The following is a 26,005-nucleotide window of genomic DNA, read 5'->3' on the forward strand; positions in this document are numbered from 1 at the left end:
GTATTTGTGTTTTCAGGAGGATGTATGGCTTTGAAGAACGATGGAGATGGAAACACCATTTCCTTCTAGTCACCTGGTTTGTGCTGCTGGCAGCTGCTCCACCCAAAGGTAGATTCGTTTAGAGATATTAGTTGTGAATATTGATTTTAAATGAAAAAAATATCTCTACATAGCTAGATTAAACATTTTCTGTGGATCTGAGAGTTTATGAGACTATTTCTGCAACGAGAGCAGCCACGCATTAAAAGTATATCTTCACAGCTGCATGTCTTTCTCCCTTTCCAGCACATGGCTATTTCCTGGGAGACACCAAGGCAGTATTACATGGCTGTGAGGACCACTGGACCCTGCAGGACAGGGCCGCCATGCCCCTGCTCTTTCAGATGACCGTGTGCATGGACATCCGTGTGATGGGGCCTGGATCCTGGGTGGCCTTCTCCTACAGCTCGGTCTACGCCCCCAGGCCCGAGCTGGGTCTGGAGGGAGACGACAGGGTGCTGTACGTGTGGCTGCTCAGGGTCCAACACAGATTTCCTATCCAGTTGTCCCTGAAGCACTGGCACAGGGTGTGTCTCAGGAGGGACAGACAACGCAACTCCTTCAGCCTGGAGGTAATATCTGCTGTGTACAAGTATATCTGCTGTGTACAAGTATGTGTACACAGCGAGTAATTCTTTGCCAAATTACACATATTGTAGATTACATTTTTAATTGGGCCAGGTTTCCAGACTGTTTGGGATTAAACCTTTGAACTTTCACCTCGTGACTTTCTCGTTCATGACACCGGATCTGTGTGAATGTTCCAGGTCGATGGGCAAACGATGGCCGAAAGGACCGTCGTCGCTCAGGCCATCCCCGCCTCCGGCTCCTTGTGGCTGGGCTGTCATCTCAGAGACAGACACTCCGAGGCCCAGCTCGGACAAGTGGAGCTGTACATGTTCCGGATTTGGGCCGACCTGGACGACCATCCCTCCTGCGAGGACGGCACCGTGATCGGCTGGGACTCTCGTTACTGGGGTGTCACCAGTCCCAGTGCCAAACAGACGGACCATAACCTTCCGTGTGGTGAGAGATACACGCATGAAGCTGTCTGGATCTCAAAGACAATTTGATTCTGCGCGTGGATAGAATTTGCATTTACAAGAGAATGCAGGGTTGTCTTTTCTTTCTCTTTATCATAGAATTCATGAATGCAAAATCCTTTTTCTCTGCTATGTTTACTGAAGACAAAGCACTGGATGTTTGCAAGATGACGATTAGGAGTTTTCAAGCATGCATCTTATGCATTTTGTTCGTACATACAGGCCCTCAGCTCTAGAATGTTTTTCAAGCCGGTTCTTTCACATTTTATTTCATGAGATATATCTATAAAAAGAAAACTGGCATAGATCCATATAAAATATTATTAGATTATTATAAGAGAACAAACAAAACATGAGAGAGAATAAACCTTCCAGTTTTAATAACAGTCCTCATGAAACATATGATATGAATGTGATGTTTTAACTGCCTCGTGTGAAAGCAGCCTTTCAAGAAGAGGTGTGAAATAAAATATAAAAATTCTGGGTCAAACATTAAAACTCAGTTATTAATGATAGAGTCAAATCTGCTAAGTAATACATGTGCAGACATACATGTAATAGTTAGAAATGTATAGGAAAGTGCAATACTGTTATAAATGAACATACATATGAGGTTTGATCATTACTCTTGGCTCCTCTGTGTCTCCATCTCCAACACTTGTCTGTACAGTAGTTGTGCATGTGTGTGTAGAGCATGTTAGTTGTTGAATATTGCATGTTTCCATGTTTCCTGTAGACCACGGACAGTTGAGAGGTCGTGCTCGCAGACGTTTTACTAATGACTTATCTTCAGGTGACCTACACACTCGCATGCATGTTGTGTGTATATGTTTGTGTGTCTGTATGTTTGTGATTAAGGGAGGGGGCTGTTAAATTGGTTTTGTTGTTTTAATCTCAAGATTGATATACAGATAGATGAAGATTGTTGAAGCAGCAAAACTTTAATGACAACATTTGTTGTTTTAAGGAATTACAACTCCATTTGGACGCGGATTCTCACCTCCACCTGGTAAGCGTAATTTTTTACAATCACATCTCAGATGAATATATATGCATCCTCATTCTTACTCGACCTGTATCTTCCTGCTTCCTTTTCCCTGAAGTGCCGTCAGCAGAAACTAACTCAGGTCCTGTCCTATCAACGGCTGACTCTCCCCTGAGCAGCCAGACGCCCGCGACCACAGGTGAGCGATGCAGTCGTTGTCAGACACCTTGTGTTTGTGCGTGAGACGACGAACCATAAAGACTTTAAACCTAATTTAGATCAAGGCAGAAGTTACACATCGTCTCGTGGGAGAGAACAAAGCCCGTTTCGTTGTGATAAATTGTTTTGTTCATCGGTTCATCATTTCAATCGTTTATAATAGCACTATTATGTCATTACGTTTTTTTAAAAAAGTTGTATAACTCTAAGAATAGTTTCACTCCAACTATTTTTGTCCATTGTGGCAATCTGTTCTACTTATACAACCTAACATTAGAACGTCAGTAAAGTAAATGATAAAAAGTAATATAAATATAAGAATATATCTAATGTGGGTCAGTTTTTTCCCATCATTTATGTAAACTATGATAACTTTCTAATATCAAGGATGATAAAGAGTAACTTATTATACAATCAAGTATTATTTAGTATAATAATTTGGCCCTAATGGTTTTATGATAGCGTAATGATATCAGTAAAGGATAAACAGTAGCAGAGATTAAAGATAAAGTCAGTTTGTGGTTACTGTTTATAGTTTTGTCCATCATGTCTTGTATCTCTATATATATTATATTACATAGTGTGTATTTATAGTTTATATTGTTGTCTAATTGTTTTCTCTATTCTTTTAGGTTCACCACCATTAAACTGTAACATCAGCGGACTCTGTTCCGATACAGGTGAGAAATATTCCCTTTGTGTCCCATCAGGAAGTTTTATTTATAATATCCTATATTTGGGTGCAAACAATTTCTGATCTTTCCGCAGATGCTTATTTTTGGATGTTCCTAAGTGTTGAGGCCAGAAACAGCAGTGAAATCAGAAAAGATGTGACAGACCTGGTGAGAGTGAAATCTTCACTTCATCCTCTTTGTTGTTCTTTCAGTCGACTTTATGTCTCCACCCTGTCGTCTCTTAATAACTTTAAAAGCCTCATTGTCACAAACAAGTATTTCAGGCCCAGGATTAGTTCGTAGGAGCAGCAGCGTAATCGTGCCATAATAACAGAACATTCCAAGCATGTGAATCACCTGAAATAAATTTTAAATTGGCCTGGGGACCATTTATTGTTGTGTAACACAGTGAAATTAAGAAACCTTGAATGTTTAGACTCAAACTGAACCGGCATCATGACCCTTTTTGTACAGAGTTCTGTTTGAAGCTAGAGTCGACATGATTCCAGTTATTTAGGGCTGTAACTCCTGATTATTGTGTGCATATACGTGTGTGTGTGTGTGTGTGTGTGTGTGTGTGTGTGTGTGTGTGTGTGTGTGTGTGTTATCTGCCATGAATCTCAGCATCTGTCTGCCTCTGTCTCTCCATCTCACTCTCAGCTGACCAAAGCGTTTGGCTGCAGAGTAAATGCGTCACAGATTTTCTGTCAGGGTGGAACAAATGTTCAGGTCAGTTTGTCACAGAAACAGGAAACATCATCGCACTTTTCAGAATAAAACTTCTCCCAGAAGACACAGACACATGCAACTCTTCTCTCTCTCTCTCTCTCTCTCTCTCTCTCTCTCTCTCTCTCTCTCTCTCTCTCTCTCTTCTCAGGTAGTCGAGGTTTCCTGTGGTGAACAAAGGGACGTGAGGTAAATCATGTCACCGGGTATTTTTGCTCTATATGTGTATTTGCGATTTCTTCTCCTCACTTGAGGGGTGAACTTTTTGTTTCCAGAAATACGACCTGCGGCGTGCTGCTGAAGCTCAGCCACGCCGTCTCAGCGTGTGATCTGCAGCTCGCCGGAGCTCCTGCACTGCAGCAAGCTGGAAGCGAGAGAGCACGAGCGAGAATCATCGGAGAGGTGGAGAGAGTCGGTGAGCACTCATCAATCAGTCGCTGCTTATTCCCCATCCATCACAACACAAAACTAACACAGTAAAGTTTGACGTCCCAATCATTCCAATGTCATCTTGTTAACAGCAGGTAAGAAAAAAAAGACATTAAGCCGGATTTAAAAAGGAATAAAATCAAAATATGAAAAGTTTCACACATGGTCATGATAGTGTAAACACAAACACACCTTTACTTGTACAAAGTGAGAACACACCTCACAAACAGACGCACCTGAACATACTGTGTATGCAAAACACCAAGAGGAATGCAGACGCTTGAATACTGCAGAGAAACACATATTCAAGTCAAGGCAGTTTGTGTGTGTGTGTGTGTTCCTGTACTTTTATCTTTGTGAGGACCATTTTAAGCATAGTACAAACATTTGTGTGTATACTTGTTTTTGCTGCCTCTTTAGGACCATAAAATAAACACTGTGACTTCTCAGGACCAGTGGACCTTATGGGGACCTTATTTCTGAGGCCCTGGGTAAGGTTTGGGGTCAGATGTGATGTGTGTGTGTGTGTGTGCAGAAGTTTAAATGACCTCACAAAAACAACAAGACTTTACATAAATATCCTCTCTTAAAATTTCTAAAAAGTCCCTATGAAGACAAAAGTAAAAGAACACACAAACACAGACACACACAAAGACACACTCTTGATGCTCCTGATGATTTTGTCACCGTCAGGTCGAAATCTGTGCGAGAACCTGACGTCCCCTGGTGACAACTTTGTGAGGTGCAACTTGACGTCCTCCCTGGATGACGTCTGCCAGTCCAACACACACTCCACGTTTAAATGGTGAACATCACATTTGTTTCCCTGTACTCACTGTAAGCCTGTGTGTGTGTGTGTGTGTGTGTGTGTGTGTGTGTTTGCACGAAACACTTATCATCTTCTACATGTTAGCTCTCCCCTGCAGCTCAACTACAGCGACGCAGCCCTACAACCGACAACACACTCCTGCAGCAGTGAGTATCACCACCACAAACTATTCACCTGAATTCATTGCTTCTTCCGCTGCTGCTGCTGCTGACACCATGTTTCTCTGTCTCAGGGCAAGGGTCTCGCTTTTGTGACTGCTCCGCATTCTGCAACTCTTCAAGTAAGAACACAACCAGGATATTCTCTGTCTGCATATGTTTGCTCTGTTAACGTATACAATACTTATACAGCAAACATGTGATTATAAGAATGCCACGCCCAACCCAGCTCTTATGTGTACATTTTCTTTTTCAGGCCAGTTTTTCGCCACAAGAATTAATATCAACACACCCTCTGTTGATATTAGTCTTCTAAAAAGATTGGTATGTACATCACAATATGATTGAACTTCCTTTTGTAAACATGCTTTATATGTACTAACTGTCTACATTTCATCTGACAGTTGTTAACACTTAGTGCGGATTATCCAGAGATTTCCAATCATTACAAGGTAAAAATACTGCAGATAAGATTTATATATATTTTAATATATGAGAGCTGTCTATCATGTTCACCCAAACGTTTTCTGTATTCTAGAACACTCAACTGGAATGTCAGGAGACCACGCAGAGGTAGACATCTTCATTCGCTTATGAAGTGCAGTTTAAAAAATGCAGAAACAGATGTTGCTGATTTTCCTTTAAATCTTCATTAATATTCTTGGACTCTCATATATATCATTGATGATGATGGGCACCAGGCACTGGTGAAGAAATATAAGGAAACAGATGGACCATAATGATCATACTGTGGGGGTGCAATACTGATCATAATGTGTTTGACAATAATTAATAAAGGTGGATTTCTAACCACTGCTCACTAGGTTAACCAGCTGCATGGTGATACTGGAGATGTCTGGATCTGTCAATGGCTGCTCTCTGAGTAGAGTTGTGCAACGACTCATCGACAGCAACAGTGGCATCACCAATGAAAAGCCGCTCACACGCATGGGTTAGTCTGCATGTTTTCTGTTTTTGTCACATTGATCCCATTATGAATTCTCCGTTGTAAAGGAAATCTCTGTCCTCAGTGTTGTGTGGTTCTCCTGGTTCCACTGTCCCTACTCTGTTGGCGTCTAACCTGACCTGGGTTGCCAGTGACCAGCCGAACTCTACCGTCTGCCAACCTAACTCCACTCAGGTTAAATGGTAAAATTATACAGCATTTATATCCAAAACCCTTCGATCCAAAAATGCCCAAAGAAAATAATTGCTTTGTATCTTTTAAATTTAACATCAATGAATCAACCAAGGAATTTGTTAATTTAACCAAGTTAGTTTTTCATGTAGCTTTTTGTACCGTTTAAACAAATGAGGAAAATGGTCTTCATTGGTTCAGTTACCAGCTGGTAAGCAAATATTGTTACCTTTGGACAGTGGCTGGCTTTTTCCCCATTTCCAGAATTTATGCTAACCTACTATGCTATGCTAAGGGTAGTAGCAGTTAGCATCTCAAAATGTTTAACTGTTCCTTTAAAAACATTTTCGTGAAGGAGGTTCTGAAATTCCCCAAATTTTGGCTAAAACTTTGTCTTACTTTTTTCTCTTTTGCGTCTTGACGTGATATCGAGCAGATGAACCAACTAAAGAATAAACATAATGGTCAAATTTTACTTCATTTGAAGTTCTGAATATTGCATGTTTTACTTTTTGCCTGTTCTCTCACAGTGAGGCGAATGAGACACTCGCTGTCCTTCTGACTGACAGTTGTCCTGCGGAACCTTCCACAACCACGCACAGCAGTTTCCCGACTACGACCGGCACTTCTGAAGCCTCAGCACCGTCCGTCACCAACAACAACCAACAAACTAACACGACAACCGACAACACCACAGCAGAGCAACAGAAAAATGCAACACAAGGAATAGCTCAGCCTGACACGACAACTTCACCCACAACAAGTAACGGCACACAATCCTCACCAGCGCAACTCGCACAAACAACATTTCAGAGTATTTCTGTAACCCAATCCAACAGTACAAGAGAACAGTACACTGGAAGTACAGTGATTCAAAACACAACCACAACACAACAAAACACAACAGAATCAGTATCTACTGTCAACTCAACACAAACCAACACCGCAACGTCTGCAAACCACTCAACTACTCTGGCTCAGTCAACAACATTTAACACAACTACACTGTCTCCCACTCACACACCACTGCACAATGTTACTACAGCAGATGCACTTACGCCTTCTCCCAGTAACACAACAGTGTACAACATACCAACAGCCATGCCAGTTACATCTATTCCAAATAACACAACAAACTATACAGTCACTACAACAGATACAACTACACCTTCTCCAAGTAACACAACTGTTTACGACATAACAACAGCCGGAACAGTTACATCTATTCCAAATAACACAACAAACTACACTGTAACCAGTACAGATGGAATTACACCTTCTCCAAGTAACAGAATAGTTGACAACATAACAACAGTCAAACCAGTTACATCTATTCCAAATAACACAACAAACTATACTGTAAGTAGAGCAGATGGAAGTACACCTTCTCCAAGTAACACAACAGTTTACAACATAACAACAACCAGACCAGATACATCTATTCCAAATAACACAACAAACTACACTGTCACTACAACAGATACAACTACACCTTCTCCAAGTAACACAACAGTTTACAACACAACAGTCAGCCCAGTTACACATTCTCCAAGTAACCCAACACAGTACAACATAACAACAGTCGAACCAGTTACATCTATTCCAAATAACACAACAAACTACACTGTAACTACTACAGATACAACTACACCTTCTCCAAGTAACACAACAGTTTACAACATACCAACAACCAGATCAGTTACATCTATTCCAAATAACACACCAAACTACACTGTAACTACAACAGATGCAGTTACAACTTCTCCAAGTAACACAACAGTTTACAACATAACAACAGTCGGACCAGTTACATCTATTCCAAATAACACAACAAACTACACTGTAACTAGAGCAGATGGAATTACACCTTCTCCAAGTAACACAACAGTTGACAACATAACAACAGTCAAACCAGTTACACCTTCTCCAAGTAACACAACAGTTAACAACATAACAACAGTCACACCAGTTACATCTATTCCAAATAACACAACAAACTACACAGTAACTACTACAGATGCAATTACACCTTCTCCAAGTAACACAACAGTTAACAACATAACAACAGTCAAACCAGTTACACATTCTCCAAGTAACACAACAAACTACACTGTAACTACAACAGATACAACTACACCTTCTCCAAGTAACACAACAGTTTACAACATAACAACAGTCGGACCAGTTACATCTATTCCAAATAACACAACAAACTACACTGTAACTACAACAGATACAACTACACCTTCTCCAAGTAACACAACAGTTTACAATATAACAGCAGATACAACTACACCTTCTCCAAGTAACACAACAGTTTACAACATAACAACAGTCGGACCAGTTATGTCTTCTCCAAACACAACAAACTACAATGTAACTAGAGAAGATACAACTACACCTTCTCCAAGTAACACAACAGTTTACAACACAACAGTCGGACCAGTTACATCTATTCCAAATAACACAACAAACTACACTTTAACTACAACAGATACAACTACACCTTCTCCAAGTAACACAACAGTTTACAACATAACAACAATCAGCCCAGTTACACCTTCTCCAAGTAACACAACAGTTAACAACATAACAACAGTCACACCAGTTACATCTATTCCAAATAACACAACAAACTACACTGTAACTACAACATATGCAGTTACAACTTCTCCAAGTAACACAACAGTTAACAACATACCAACAGTCAGACCAGTTACACCTTCTCCAAGTAACACAACAAACTACACTGCAACTACAACAGATGCAGTTACAACTTCTCCAAGTAACACAACAGTTAACAACATACCAACAGCCAGGCCAGTTACATCTATTCCAAATAACACAACAAACTACACTGTAACTACAACAGATACAACTACACCTTCTCCAAGTAACACAACAGTTTACAACACAACAGTCAGCCCAGTTACACATTCTCCAAGTAACCCAACACAGTACAACATAACAACAGTCGAACCAGTTACATCTATTCCAAATAACACAACAAACTACACTGTAACTACTACAGATACAACTACACCTTCTCCAAGTAACACAACAGTTTACAACATACCAACAACCAGATCAGTTACATCTATTCCAAATAACACACCAAACTACACTGTAACTACAACAGATGCAGTTACAACTTCTCCAAGTAACACAACAGTTTACAACATAACAACAGTCGGACCAGTTACATCTATTCCAAATAACACAACAAACTACACTGTAACTAGAGCAGATGGAATTACACCTTCTCCAAGTAACACAACTGTTTACAACATAACAACAGCCAGAACAGTTACATCTATTCCAAATAACACAACAAACTACACTGTAACCAGTACGGATGGAATTACACCTTCTCCAAGTAACACAACAGTTGACAACATAACAACAGTCAAACCAGTTACACCTTCTCCAAGTAACACAACAGTTAACAACATAACAACAGTCACACCAGTTACATCTATTCCAAATAACACAACAAACTACACAGTAACTACTACAGATGCAATTACACCTTTTCCAAGTAACACAACAGTTAACAACATAACAACAGTCAAACCAGTTACACATTCTCCAAGTAACACAACAAACTACACTGTAACTACAACAGATACAACTACACCTTCTCCAAGTAACACAACAGTTTACAACATAACAACAGTCGGACCAGTTACATCTATTCCAAATAACACAACAAACTACACTGTAACTACAACAGATACAACTACACCTTCTCCAAGTAACACAACAGTTTACAATATAACAGCAGATACAACTACACCTTCTCCAAGTAACACAACAGTTTACAACATAACAACAGTCATCCCAGTTACACCTTCTCCAAGTAACACAACAGTTAACAACATAACAACACTCACACCAGTTACATCTATTCGAAATAACACACCAAACTACACTGTAAATACAACAGATGCAGTTACAACTTCTCCAAGTAACACAACAGTTAACAACATACCCACAGCCAGCCCAGTTACAGCTATTCCAAATAGCACAACAAACTACACTGTAAATACAACAGATGCAGTTACAACTTCTCCAAGTAACACAACAGTTAACAACATACCCACAGCCAGCCCAGTTACAGCTATTCCAAATAGCACAACAAACTACACTGTAAATACAACAGATGCAGTTACAACTTCTCCAAGTAACACAACAGTTAACAACATACCCACAGCCAGCCCAGTTACAGCTATTCCAAATAACACACCAAACTACACTGTAACTACAACAGATGCAGTTACAACTCCTCCAAGTAAAACAACAGTAAACAACATACCAACAGCCAGAACAGTTACATCTATTCCAAATAGCACAACAAACTACACAGTAACTACTACAGATACAACAACACCTTCTCCAAGTAACACAACAGTTAACAACATACCAACAGCCAGACCAGTTACATCTATTCCAAATAACACACCAAACTACACTGTAACTACAACAGATGCAGTTACAACTTCTCCAAGTAACACAACAGTTAACAACATACCAACAGCCAGGCCAGTTACATCTATTCCAAATAACACAACAAACTACACAGTAACTACTACAGATGCAATTACACCTTCTCCAGGTAACACAACAGTTAACAACATAACAACAGTCAGCCCAGTTACACCTTCTCCAAGTAACACAACAGTTAACAACATAACAACAGCCAGCACAGTTACATCTATTCCAAATAACACACCAAACTACACTGTAACTACAACAGATGCAGTTACAACTCCTCCAAGTAACACAACAGTAAACAACATACCAACAGCCAGAACAGTTACATCTATTCCAAATAGCACAACAAACTACACTGTAACTACAACAGATACAACAACACCTTCTCCAAGTAACACAACAGTTTACAACATAACAACAGTCAGCCCAGTTACACCTTCTCCAAGTAACACAACAGTTAACAACATACCAACAGCCAGCCCAGTTACATCTATTCCAAATAGCACAACAAACTACACTGTAACTACAACAGATACAACAACACCTTCACCAAGTAACACACCAGTTTACAACATAACAACAGTCAGCCCAGTTACACCTTCTCCAAGTAACACAACAGTTAACAACATACCAACAGCCAGCCCAGTTACATCTATTCCAAATAGCACAACAAACTACACTGTAACTACAACAGATACAACAGATACAACAACACCTTCACCAAGTAACACACCAGTTTACAACATAACAACAGTCAGCCCAGTTACACCTTCTCCAAGTAACACAACAGTAAACAACATACCAACAGCCAGAACAGTTACATCTATTCCAAATAGCACAACAAACTACACAGTAACTACTACAGATGCAATTACACATTCTCCAGGTAACACAACAGTTAACAACATAACAACAGTCAGACCAGTTACACCTTCTCCAAGTAACACAACAGTTTACAACATAACAACAGATGCAGTTACAACTTCTCCAAGTAACACAACAGTTAACAACATACCAACAGCCAGACCAGTTACATCTATTCCAAATAACACAACAAACTACACAGTAACTACTACAGATGCAATTACACCTTCTCCAGGTAACACAACAGTTTACAACATAACAACAGTCAGCCCAGTTACACCTTCTCCAAGTAACACAACAGTTAACAACATAACAACAGCCAGCACAGTTACATCTATTCCAAATAACACACCAAACTACACTGTAACTACAACAGATGCAGTTACAACTCCTCCAAGTAACACAACAGTTAACAACATACCAACAGCCAGACCAGTTACATCTATTCCAAATAACACACCAAACTACACTGTAACTACAACAGATGCAGTTACAACTTCTCCAAGTAACACAACAGTTAACAACATACCAACAGCCAGGCCAGTTACATCTATTCCAAATAACACAGCAAACTACACAGTAACTACTACAGATGCAATTACACCTTCTCCAGGTAACACAACAGTTAACAACATAACAACAGTCAGACCAGTTACACCTTCTCCTAGTAACACAACAAACTACACTGCAACTACAACAGATGCAGTTACAACTTCTCCAAGTAACACAACACAGTACAATATAACAACAGTCAAACCAGTTACATCTATTCCAAATAACACACCAAACTACACTGTAGCTACAACAGATGCAGTTACAACTTCTCCAAGTAACACAACAGTTAACAACATACCAACAGCCAGCCCAGTTACAGCTTTTCCAAATAGCACAACAAACTACACTGTAACTACAACAGATACAACAACACCTTCTCCAAGTAACACAACAGTTTACAACATACCAACAGCCAGCCCAGTTACATCTATTCCAAATAACACAACAAACTACACTGTAACTACAACAGATACAACTACACCTTCTCCAAGTAACACAACAGTTTACAACATACCAAGAGCCAGCCCAGGTACATCTATTCCAGATAACACAACAAACTACACTGTAACTGCAACAGATACAACTACACCTACTCCAAGTAACACAACAGTTTACAACATAACATCAGTCAGTCCACTTACGTCTTCTCCAAACAACACAACAAACTACAATGTAACTACAGCAGATACAACTACACCTTCTCTAAGTAACACAGCAGTTTACAACATAACAACAGTCAGCCCAGTAACACCTTCTCCAAGTAACACAACAGTTAGAAACATAACAACAACCAGACCAGTTACATCTATTCCAAATAGCACACCAAACTACACTGTAACTACAACAGATGCAGTTACACCTTCTCCAAGTAACCCAACACAGTACAACATAACAACAGTCGAACCAGTTACATCTATTCCAAATAACACAACAAACTACACTGTAACTACTACAGATACAACTACACCTTCTCCAAGTAACACAACAGTTAACAACATAACAACAGTCGGACCAGTTACATCTATTCCAAATAACACAACAAACTACACTGTAACTACTACAGATGCAATTACACCTTCTCCAAGTAACACAACAGTTAACAACATGACAACAGTCGGACCAGTTACATCTATTCCAAATAACACAACAAACTACACTGTAACTACAACAGATACAACTACACATTCTCCAAGTAACACAACAGTTTACAACATAACAACAGTCATCCCAGTTACACCTTCTCCAAGTAACACAACAGTTAACAACATAACAACACTCACACCAGTTACATCTATTCGAAATAACACACCAAACTACACTGTAAATACAACAGATGCAGTTACAACTTCTCCAAGTAACACAACAGTTAACAACATACCCACAGCCAGCCCAGTTACAGCTATTCCAAATAGCACAACAAACTACACTGTAAATACAACAGATGCAGTTACAACTTCTCCAAGTAACACAACACTTAACAACATACCCACAGCCAGCCCAGTTACAGCTATTCCAAATAGCACAACAAACTACACTGTAACTACAACAGATACAACAACACCTTCACCAAGTAACACAACAGTTTACAACATAACAACAGCCAGCACAGTTACATCTATTCCAAATAACACACCAAACTACACTGTAACTACAACAGATGCAGTTACAACTCCTCCAAGTAAAACAACAGTAAACAACATACCAACAGCCAGAACAGTTACATCTATTCCAAATAGCACAACAAACTACACTGTAACTACAACAGATACAACAACACCTTCTCCAAGTAACACAACAGTTTACAACATAACAACAGTCAGCCCAGTTACACCTTCTCCAAGTAACACAACAGTTAACAACATACCAACAGCCAGCCCAGTTACATCTATTCCAAATAGCACAACAAACTACACTGTAACTACAACAGATACAACAACACCTTCACCAAGTAACACACCAGTTTACAACATAACAACAGTCAGCCCAGTTACACCTTCTCCAAGTAACACAACATTTAACAACATAACAACAGCCAGCACAGTTACATCTATTCCAAATAACACACCAAACTACACTGTAACTACAACAGATGCAGTTACAACTCCTCCAAGTAACACAACAGTTAACAACATACCAACAGCCAGACCAGTTACATCTATTCCAAATAACACACCAAACTACACTGTAACTACAACAGATGCAGTTACAACTTCTCCAAGTAACACAACAGTTAACAACATACCAACAGCCAGGCCAGTTACATCTATTCCAAATAACACAGCAAACTACACAGTAACTACTACAGATGCAATTACACCTTCTCCAGGTAACACAACAGTTAACAACATAACAACAGTCAGACCAGTTACACCTTCTCCTAGTAACACAACAAACTACACTGCAACTACAACAGATGCAGTTACAACTTCTCCAAGTAACACAACACAGTACAATATAACAACAGTCGAACCAGTTACATCTATTCCAAATAACACACCAAACTACACTGTAGCTACAACAGATGCAGTTACAACTTCTCCAAGTAACACAACAGTTAACAACATACCAACAGCCAGCCCAGTTACAGCTTTTCCAAATAGCACAACAAACTACACTGTAACTACAACAGATACAACAACACCTTCTCCAAGTAACACAACAGTTTACAACATACCAACAGCCAGCCCAGTTACATCTATTCCAAATAACACAACAAACTACACTGTAACTACAACAGATACAACTACACCTTCTCCAAGTAACACAACAGTTTACAACATACCAAGAGCCAGCCCAGGTACATCTATTCCAGATAACACAACAAACTACACTGTAACTGCAACAGATACAACTACACCTACTCCAAGTAACACAACAGTTTACAACATAACATCAGTCAGTCCACTTACGTCTTCTCCAAACAACACAACAAACTACAATGTAACTACAGCAGATACAACTACACCTTCTCTAAGTAACACAGCAGTTTACAACATAACAACAGTCAGCCCAGTAACACCTTCTCCAAGTAACACAACAGTTAGAAACATAACAACAACCAGACCAGTTACATCTATTCCAAATAGCACACCAAACTACACTGTAACTACAACAGATGCAGTTACAACTTCTCCAAGTAACACAACAGTGTACAACATACCAACAGCCAGTCCAGTTACATTCATTCCAAATAACACAACAAACTACACTTTGACTACAACAGATACAACTACACCTTCTCCAAGTAACACAACAGTTTACAACATAACAACAGTCAGCCCAGTTACACCTTCTCCAAGTAACACAACAGTTAACAACATAACAACAGTCACACCAGTTACACCTTCTCCAAGTAACACAACAAACTACACTGCAACTACAACAGATGCAGTTACAACTTCTCCAAGTAACACAACAGTTAACAACATACCAACAGCCAGGCCAGTTACATCTATTCCAAATAACACAACAAACTACACTTTGACTACAACAGATACAACTACACCTTCTCCAAGTAACACAACAGTTTACAACATAACAACAGCCAGCCCAGTTACAGCTATTCCAAATAGCACAACAAACTACACTGTAACTACAACAGATACAACAACAACTTCTCCAAGTAACACAACAGTTTACAACATAACAACAGTCAGCCCAGTTACACCTTCTCCAAGTAACACAACAGTTAACAACATAACAACAGCCAGCCCAGTTACATCTATTCCAAATAGCACAACAAACTACACTGTAACTACAACAGATACAACAACACCTTCTCCAAGTAACACAACAGTTTACAACATAACAACAGTCAGCCCAGTTACACCTTCTCCAAGTAACACAACAGTTAACAACATAACAACAGTCACACCAGTTACATCTATTCGAAATAACACACCAAACTACACTGTAACTACAACAGATGCAGTTACAACTTCTCCAAGTAACACAACAGTTAACAACATACCAATAGCCCGCCCAGTTGCAGTTATTCCAAATAGCACAACAAACTACACTGTAACTACAACAGATACAACAACACCTTCTCCAAGTAACACAACAGTTTACAACATAACAACAGTCAGCCCAGTTACACCTTCTCCAAGTAACACAACAGTTAACAACATACCAACAGCCAGGCCAGTTACATCTATTCCAAATAACACAACAAACTACACAGTAACTACTACAGATGCAATTACAGCTTCTCCAGGTAACACAACAGTTAACAACATAACAACAGTCAGACCAGTTACACCTTCTCCAAGTAACACAACAAACTACACTGCAACTACAACAGATGCAGTTACAACTTCTCCAAGTAACACAACAGTTAACAACATACCAACAGCCAGCCCAGTTACAGCTATTCCAAATAGCACAACAAACTACACTGTAACTACAACAGATACAACAACACCTTCTCGAAGTAACACAATAGTTTACAACATAACAACAGTCAGCCCAGTTACACCTTCTCCAAGTAACACAACAGTTAACAACATAACAACAGCCAGACAAGTTACATCTATTCCAAATAACACAACAAACTACACTTTGGCTACAACAGATACAACTAAACCTTCTCCAAGTAACACAACAGTTTACAACATAACAACAGCCAGCCCAGTTACATCTATTCCAAATAGCACAACAAACTACACTGTAACTACAACAGATACAACAACACCTTCTCCAAGTAACACAACAGTTTTCAACATAACAACAATCAGCCCAGTTACACCTTCTCCAAGTAACACAACAGTTAACAACATACCAACAGCCAGCCCAGTTACATCTATTCCAAATAGCACAACAAACTACACTGTAACTACAACAGATACAACAACACCTTCTCCAAGTAACACAACAGTTTACAACATAACAACAGTCAGCCCAGTTACACCTTCTCCAAGTAACACAACAGTTAACAACATAACAACAGTCACACCAGTTACATCTATTCCAAATAACACACCAAACTACACTGTAACTACAACAGATACAACAACACCTTCTCCAAGTAACACAACAGTTTACAACATACCAACAGCCAGCCCAGTTACATCTATTCCAAATAACACAACAAACTACACTGTAACTACAGCAGATACAACTACACCTCCAAATAACATAACAGTTTACAACATAACAACAGTCAGCCCAGTTACACCTTCTCCAAGTAACACAACAGTTAACAACATAACAACAGTCACACCAGTTACATCTATTCGAAATAACACACCAAACTACACTGTAACTACAACAGATGCAGTTACAACTTCTCCAAGTAACACAACAGTTAACAACATACCAATAGCCCGCCCAGTTGCAGTTATTCCAAATAGCACAACAAACTACACTGTAACTACAACAGATACAACAACACCTTCTCCAAGTAACACAACAGTTTACAACATAACAACAGTCAGCCCAGTTACACCTTCTCCAAGTAACACAACAGTTAACAACATACCAACAGCCAGGCCAGTTACATCTATTCCAAATAACACAACAAACTACACAGTTTCTACTACAGATGCAATTACAGCTTCTCCAGGTAACACAACAGTTAACAACATAACAACAGTCAGACCAGTTACACCTTCTCCAAGTAACACAACAAACTACACTGCAACTACAACAGATGCAGTTACAACTTCTCCAAGTAACACAACAGTTAACAACATACCAACAGCCAGCCCAGTTACACCTTCTCCAAGTAACACAACAGTTAACAACATAACAACAGCCAGACAAGTTACATCGATTCCAAATAACACAACAAACTACACTTTGGCTACAACAGATACAACTAAACCTTCTCCAAGTAACACAACAGTTTACAACATAACAACAGCCAGCCCAGTTACATCTATTCCAAATAGCACAACAAACTACACTGTAACTACAACAGATACAACAACACCTTCTCCAAGTAACACAACAGTTTTCAACATAACAACAATCAGCCCAGTTACACCTTCTCCAAGTAACACAACAGTTAACAACATACCAACAGCCAGCCCAGTTACATCTATTCCAAATAGCACAACAAACTACACTGTAACTACAACAGATACAACAACACCTTCTCCAAGTAACACAACAGTTTACAACATAACAACAGTCAGCCCAGTTACACCTTCTCCAAGTAACACAACAGTTAACAACATAACAACAGTCACACCAGTTACATCTATTCCAAATAACACACCAAACTACACTGTAACTACAACAGATACAACAACACCTTCTCCAAGTAACACAACAGTTAACAACATACCAACAGCCAGGCCAGTTACATCTATTCCAAATAACACAAGAAACGACACAGTAACTACTACAGATGCAATTACACCTTCTCCAAGTAGCACAACAGTTAACAACATAACAACAGTCACACCATTTACATATATTCCAAATAACACACCAAACTACACTGTAACTACAACAGATACAGTTACAACTTCTCCAAGTAACACAACACAGTACAACATAACAACAGTCGAACCAGTTACATCTATTACAAATAACACAACAAACTACAGTGTAACTACAACAGATACAACTACACCTTCTCCAGGTAACACAACAGTTAACAACATAACAACAGTCAGACCAGATATACCTTCTCCAAGTAACACAACAAACTACACTGCAACTACAACAGATGCAGTTACAACTTCTCCAAGTAACACAACAGTTAACAACATACCAACAGCCAGCCCAGTTACAGCTATTCCAAATAGCACAACAAACTACACTGTAACTACTACCGATGCAATTACACCTTCTCCAGGTAACACAACAGTTAACAACATAACAGTCAGACCAGTTACAACTTCTCCAAGTAACACAACACAGTACAACATAACAACAGTCACACCAGTTACATCTATTCGAAATAACACACCAAACTACACTGTAACTACAACAGATGCAGTTACAACTTCTCCAAGTAACACAACAGTTAACAACATACCAACAGCCCGCCCAGTTACAGTTATTCCAAATAGCACAACAAACTACACTGTAACTACAACAGATACAACAACACCTTCTCCAAGTAACACAACAGTTTACAACATAACAACAGTCAGCTCAGTTACACCTTCTCCAAGTAACACAACAGTTAACAACATACCAACAGCCAGGCCAGTTACATCTATTCCAAATAACACAACAAACTACACTGTAACTACAACAGATACAACACCTTCTCCAAGTAACACAACAGTTTACAACATAACAACAGTCACACCAGTTACGTCTATTCGAAATAACACACCAAACTACACTGTAACTACAACAGATGCAGTTACAACTTCTCCAAGTAACACAACAGTTAACAACATACCAACAGCCAGCCCAGTTACATCTATTCCAAATACCACAACAAACTACACTGTAACTACAACACATACAACAATACCTTCTCCAAGTAACACAACAGTTTACAACATACCAACAGCCAGCCCAGTTACATCTATTCCAAATAACACACCAAACTACACTGTAACTACAACAGATGCAGTTACAACTTCTCCAAGTAACACAACAGTTAACAACATACCAACAGCCCGCCCAGTTACAGTTATTCCAAATAGCACAACAAACTACACTGTAACTACAACAGATACAACAACACCTTCTCCAAGTAACACAACAGTTTACAACATAACAACAGTCAGCCCAGTTACACCTTCTCCAAGTAACACAACAGTTAACAACATAACAACAGCCAGACAAGTTACATCTATTCCAAATAACACAACAAACTACACTTTGACTACAACAGATACAACTACACCTTCTCCAAGTAACACAACAGTTTACAACATAACAGCCAGCCCAGTTACAGCTATTCCAAATAGCACAACAAACTACACTGTAACTACAACAGATACAACAACACCTTCTCCAAGTAACACAACAGTTTACAACATAACAACAGTCAGCCCAGTTACACCTTCTCCAAGTAACACAACAGTTAACAACATAACAACAGTCACACCAGTTACATCTATTCCAAATAACACACCAGACTACACTGTAACTACAACAGATGCAGTTACAACTTCTCCAAGTAACACAACAGTTAACAACATACCAACAGCCCGCCCAGTTACAGTTATTCCAAATAGCACAACAAACTACACTGTAACTACAACAGATACAACAACACCTTCTCCAAGTAACACAACAGTTTACAACATAACAACAGTCAGCCCAGTTACACCTTCTCCAAGTAACACAACAGTTAACAACATACCAACAGCCAGGCCAGTTACATCTATTCCAAATAACACAACAAACGACACAGTAACTACTACAGATGCAATTACACCTTCTCCAAGTAACACAACAGTTAACAACATAACAACAGTCACACCATTTACATATATTCCAAATAACACACCAAACTACACTGTAACTACAACAGATGCAGTAACAACTTCTCCAAGTAACACAACACAGTACAACATAACAACAGTCGAACCAGTTACATCTATTACAAATAACACAACAAACTACAGTGTAACTACAACAGATACAACTACACCTTCTCCAGGTAACACAACAGTTAACAACATAACAACAGTCAGACCAGTTACACCTTCTCCAAGTAACACAACAAACTACACTGCAACTACAACAGATGCAGTTACAACTTCTCCAAGTAACACAACAGTTAACAACATACCAACAGCCCGCCCAGTTACAGTTATTCCAAATAGCACAACAAACTACACTGTAACTACAACAGATACAACAACACCTTCTCCAAGTAACACAACAGTTAACAACATAACAACAGTCACACCAGTTACATCTATTCCAAATAACACACCAAACTACACTGTAACTACAACAGATGCAGTTACAACTTCTCCAAGTAACACAACAGTTAACAACATACCAACAGCCAGCCCAGTTACATCTATTCCAAATAGCACAACAAACTACACTGTAACTACAACAGATACAACAACACCTTCTCCAAGTAACACAACAGTTTACAACATACCAACAGCCAGCCCAGTTACAGTTATTCCAAATAGCACAACAAACTACACTGTAACTACAACAGATACAACAACACCTTCTCCAAGTAACACAACAGTTTACAACATAACAACAGTCAGCTCAGTTACACCTTCTCCAAGTAACACAACAGTTAACAACATACCAACAGCCAGGCCAGTTACATCTATTCCAAATAACACAACAAACTACACTGTAACTACAACAGATACAACACCTTCTCCAAGTAACACAACAGTTTACAACATAACAACAGTCACACCAGTTACGTCTATTCGAAATAACACACCAAACTACACTGTAACTACAACAGATGCAGTTACAACTTCTCCAAGTAACACAACAGTTAACAACATACCAACAGCCAGCCCAGTTACATCTATTCCAAATACCACAACAAACTACACTGTAACTACAACACATACAACAATACCTTCTCCAAGTAACACAACAGTTTACAACATACCAACAGCCAGCCCAGTTACATCTATTCCAAATAACACACCAAACTACACTGTAACTACAACAGATGCAGTTACAACTTCTCCAAGTAACACAACAGTTAACAACATACCAACAGCCCGCCCAGTTACAGTTATTCCAAATAGCACAACAAACTACACTGTAACTACAACAGATACAACAACACCTTCTCCAAGTAACACAACAGTTTACAACATAACAACAGTCAGCCCAGTTACACCTTCTCCAAGTAACACAACAGTTAACAACATAACAACAGCCAGACAAGTTACATCTATTCCAAATAACACAACAAACTACACTTTGACTACAACAGATACAACTACACCTTCTCCAAGTAACACAACAGTTTACAACATAACAGCCAGCCCAGTTACAGCTATTCCAAATAGCACAACAAACTACACTGTAACTACAACAGATACAACAACACCTTCTCCAAGTAACACAACAGTTTACAACATAACAACAGTCAGCCCAGTTACACCTTCTCCAAGTAACACAACAGTTAACAACATAACAACAGTCACACCAGTTACATCTATTCCAAATAACACACCAGACTACACTGTAACTACAACAGATGCAGTTACAACTTCTCCAAGTAACACAACAGTTAACAACATACCAACAGCCCGCCCAGTTACAGTTATTCCAAATAGCACAACAAACTACACTGTAACTACAACAGATACAACAACACCTTCTCCAAGTAACACAACAGTTTACAACATAACAACAGTCAGCCCAGTTACACCTTCTCCAAGTAACACAACAGTTAACAACATACCAACAGCCAGGCCAGTTACATCTATTCCAAATAACACAACAAACGACACAGTAACTACTACAGATGCAATTACACCTTCTCCAAGTAACACAACAGTTAACAACATAACAACAGTCACACCATTTACATATATTCCAAATAACACACCAAACTACACTGTAACTACAACAGATGCAGTAACAACTTCTCCAAGTAACACAACACAGTACAACATAACAACAGTCGAACCAGTTACATCTATTACAAATAACACAACAAACTACAGTGTAACTACAACAGATACAACTACACCTTCTCCAGGTAACACAACAGTTAACAACATAACAACAGTCAGACCAGTTACACCTTCTCCAAGTAACACAACAAACTACACTGCAACTACAACAGATGCAGTTACAACTTCTCCAAGTAACACAACAGTTAACAACATACCAACAGCCCGCCCAGTTACAGTTATTCCAAATAGCACAACAAACTACACTGTAACTACAACAGATACAACAACACCTTCTCCAAGTAACACAACAGTTAACAACATAACAACAGTCACACCAGTTACATCTATTCCAAATAACACACCAAACTACACTGTAACTACAACAGATGCAGTTACAACTTCTCCAAGTAACACAACAGTTAACAACATACCAACAGCCAGCCCAGTTACATCTATTCCAAATAGCACAACAAACTACACTGTAACTACAACAGATACAACAACACCTTCTCCAAGTAACACAACAGTTTACAACATAACAACAGTCAGCTCAGTTACACCTTCTCCAAGTAACACAACAGTTAACAACATACCAACAGCCAGGCCAGTTACATCTATTCCAAATAACACAACAAACTACACTGTAACTACAACAGATACAACACCTTCTCCAAGTAACACAACAGTTTACAACATAACAACAGTCACACCAGTTACGTCTATTCGAAATAACACACCAAACTACACTGTAACTACAACAGATGCAGTTACAACTTCTCCAAGTAACACAACAGTTAACAACATACCAACAGCCAGCCCAGTTACATCTATTCCAAATACCACAACAAACTACACTGTAACTACAACACATACAACAATACCTTCTCCAAGTAACACAACAGTTTACAACATACCAACAGCCAGCCCAGTTACATCTATTCCAAATAACACACCAAACTACACTGTAACTACAACAGATGCAGTTACAACTTCTCCAAGTAACACAACAGTTAACAACATACCAACAGCCCGCCCAGTTACAGTTATTCCAAATAGCACAACAAACTACACTGTAACTACAACAGATACAACAACACCTTCTCCAAGTAACACAACAGTTTACAACATAACAACAGTCAGCCCAGTTACACCTTCTCCAAGTAACACAACAGTTAACAACATAACAACAGCCAGACAAGTTACATCTATTCCAAATAACACAACAAACTACACTTTGACTACAACAGATACAACTACACCTTCTCCAAGTAACACAACAGTTTACAACATAACAGCCAGCCCAGTTACAGCTATTCCAAATAGCACAACAAACTACACTGTAACTACAACAGATACAACAACACCTTCTCCAAGTAACACAACAGTTTACAACATAACAACAGTCAGCCCAGTTACACCTTCTCCAAGTAACACAACAGTTAACAACATAACAACAGTCACACCAGTTACATCTATTCCAAATAACACACCAGACTACACTGTAACTACAACAGATGCAGTTACAACTTCTCCAAGTAACACAACAGTTAACAACATACCAACAGCCCGCCCAGTTACAGTTATTCCAAATAGCACAACAAACTACACTGTAACTACAACAGATACAACAACACCTTCTCCAAGTAACACAACAGTTTACAACATAACAACAGTCAGCCCAGTTACACCTTCTCCAAGTAACACAACAGTTAACAACATACCAACAGCCAGGCCAGTTACATCTATTCCAAATAACACAACAAACGACACAGTAACTACTACAGATGCAATTACACCTTCTCCAAGTAACACAACAGTTAACAACATAACAACAGTCACACCATTTACATATATTCCAAATAACACACCAAACTACACTGTAACTACAACAGATGCAGTAACAACTTCTCCAAGTAACACAACACAGTACAACATAACAACAGTCGAACCAGTTACATCTATTACAAATAACACAACAGTTAACAACATAACAACAGCCAGACAAGTTACATCTATTCCAAATAACACAACAAACTACACTTTGACTACAACAGATACAACTACACCTTCTCCAAGTAACACAACAGTTTACAACATAACAGCCAGCCCAGTTACAGCTATTCCAAATAGCACAACAAACTACACTGTAACTACAACAGATACAACAACACCTTCTCCAAGTAACACAACAGTTTACAACATAACAACAGTCAGCCCAGTTACACCTTCTCCAAGTAACACAACAGTTAACAACATAACAACAGTCACACCAGTTACATCTATTCCAAATAACACACCAGACTACACTGTAACTACAACAGATGCAGTTACAACTTCTCCAAGTAACACAACAGTTAACAACATACCAACAGCCCGCCCAGTTACAGTTATTCCAAATAGCACAACAAACTACACTGTAACTACAACAGATACAACAACACCTTCTCCAAGTAACACAACAGTTTACAACATAACAACAGTCAGCCCAGTTACACCTTCTCCAAGTAACACAACAGTTAACAACATACCAACAGCCAGGCCAGTTACATCTATTCCAAATAACACAACAAACGACACAGTAACTACTACAGATGCAATTACACCTTCTCCAAGTAACACAACAGTTAACAACATAACAACAGTCACACCATTTACATATATTCCAAATAACACACCAAACTACACTGTAACTACAACAGATGCAGTAACAACTTCTCCAAGTAACACAACACAGTACAACATAACAACAGTCGAACCAGTTACATCTATTACAAATAACACAACAAACTACAGTGTAACTACAACAGATACAACTACACCTTCTCCAGGTAACACAACAGTTAACAACATAACAACAGTCAGACCAGTTACACCTTCTCCAAGTAACACAACAAACTACACTGCAACTACAACAGATGCAGTTACAACTTCTCCAAGTAACACAACAGTTAACAACATACCAACAGCCCGCCCAGTTACAGTTATTCCAAATAGCACAACAAACTACACTGTAACTACAACAGATACAACAACACCTTCTCCAAGTAACACAACAGTTAACAACATAACAACAGTCACACCAGTTACATCTATTCCAAATAACACACCAAACTACACTGTAACTACAACAGATGCAGTTACAACTTCTCCAAGTAACACAACAGTTAACAACATACCAACAGCCAGCCCAGTTACATCTATTCCAAATAGCACAACAAACTACACTGTAACTACAACAGATACAACAACACCTTCTCCAAGTAACACAACAGTTTACAACATACCAACAGCCAGCCCAGTTACATCTATTC

The 26,005-nt window shown here is 39.0% G+C and overlaps 1 protein-coding gene across 1 annotated transcript in view; it reads left to right on the plus strand.

Annotated features, from left to right (window-relative positions):
- The window catches only part of LOC117754266 (mucin-3A), a gene marked incomplete at its 3' end in the record, with an annotated part of 30,477 nt that overhangs the window by 2,871 nt on the left and 1,601 nt on the right, over positions 1-26,005 (plus strand). The window contains exons 2-25 of the mRNA XM_034573093.1: positions 17-108; positions 286-611; positions 807-1,065; positions 2,050-2,091; positions 2,186-2,266; positions 2,919-2,966; positions 3,055-3,128; positions 3,621-3,689; positions 3,838-3,875; positions 3,962-4,101; positions 4,809-4,920; positions 5,029-5,090; positions 5,177-5,224; positions 5,359-5,426; positions 5,507-5,554; positions 5,641-5,675; positions 5,927-6,054; positions 6,134-6,240; positions 6,769-7,062; positions 10,774-10,909; positions 12,698-12,888; positions 14,665-14,739; positions 20,179-20,238; positions 23,359-23,442. Of these exons, the coding sequence (XP_034428984.1) occupies positions 17-108; positions 286-611; positions 807-1,065; positions 2,050-2,091; positions 2,186-2,266; positions 2,919-2,966; positions 3,055-3,128; positions 3,621-3,689; positions 3,838-3,875; positions 3,962-4,101; positions 4,809-4,920; positions 5,029-5,090; positions 5,177-5,224; positions 5,359-5,426; positions 5,507-5,554; positions 5,641-5,675; positions 5,927-6,054; positions 6,134-6,240; positions 6,769-7,062; positions 10,774-10,909; positions 12,698-12,888; positions 14,665-14,739; positions 20,179-20,238; positions 23,359-23,442 (2,617 nt within the window). The remainder of the gene's footprint in view (positions 1-16; positions 109-285; positions 612-806; positions 1,066-2,049; positions 2,092-2,185; positions 2,267-2,918; positions 2,967-3,054; positions 3,129-3,620; positions 3,690-3,837; positions 3,876-3,961; positions 4,102-4,808; positions 4,921-5,028; positions 5,091-5,176; positions 5,225-5,358; positions 5,427-5,506; positions 5,555-5,640; positions 5,676-5,926; positions 6,055-6,133; positions 6,241-6,768; positions 7,063-10,773; positions 10,910-12,697; positions 12,889-14,664; positions 14,740-20,178; positions 20,239-23,358; positions 23,443-26,005) is intronic.

The sequence above is a fragment of the Hippoglossus hippoglossus genome, chromosome 20 (genome assembly GCF_009819705.1).
Source record: "Hippoglossus hippoglossus isolate fHipHip1 chromosome 20, fHipHip1.pri, whole genome shotgun sequence".
Classification (NCBI taxonomy): Eukaryota; Metazoa; Chordata; class Actinopteri; order Pleuronectiformes; family Pleuronectidae; genus Hippoglossus; species Hippoglossus hippoglossus.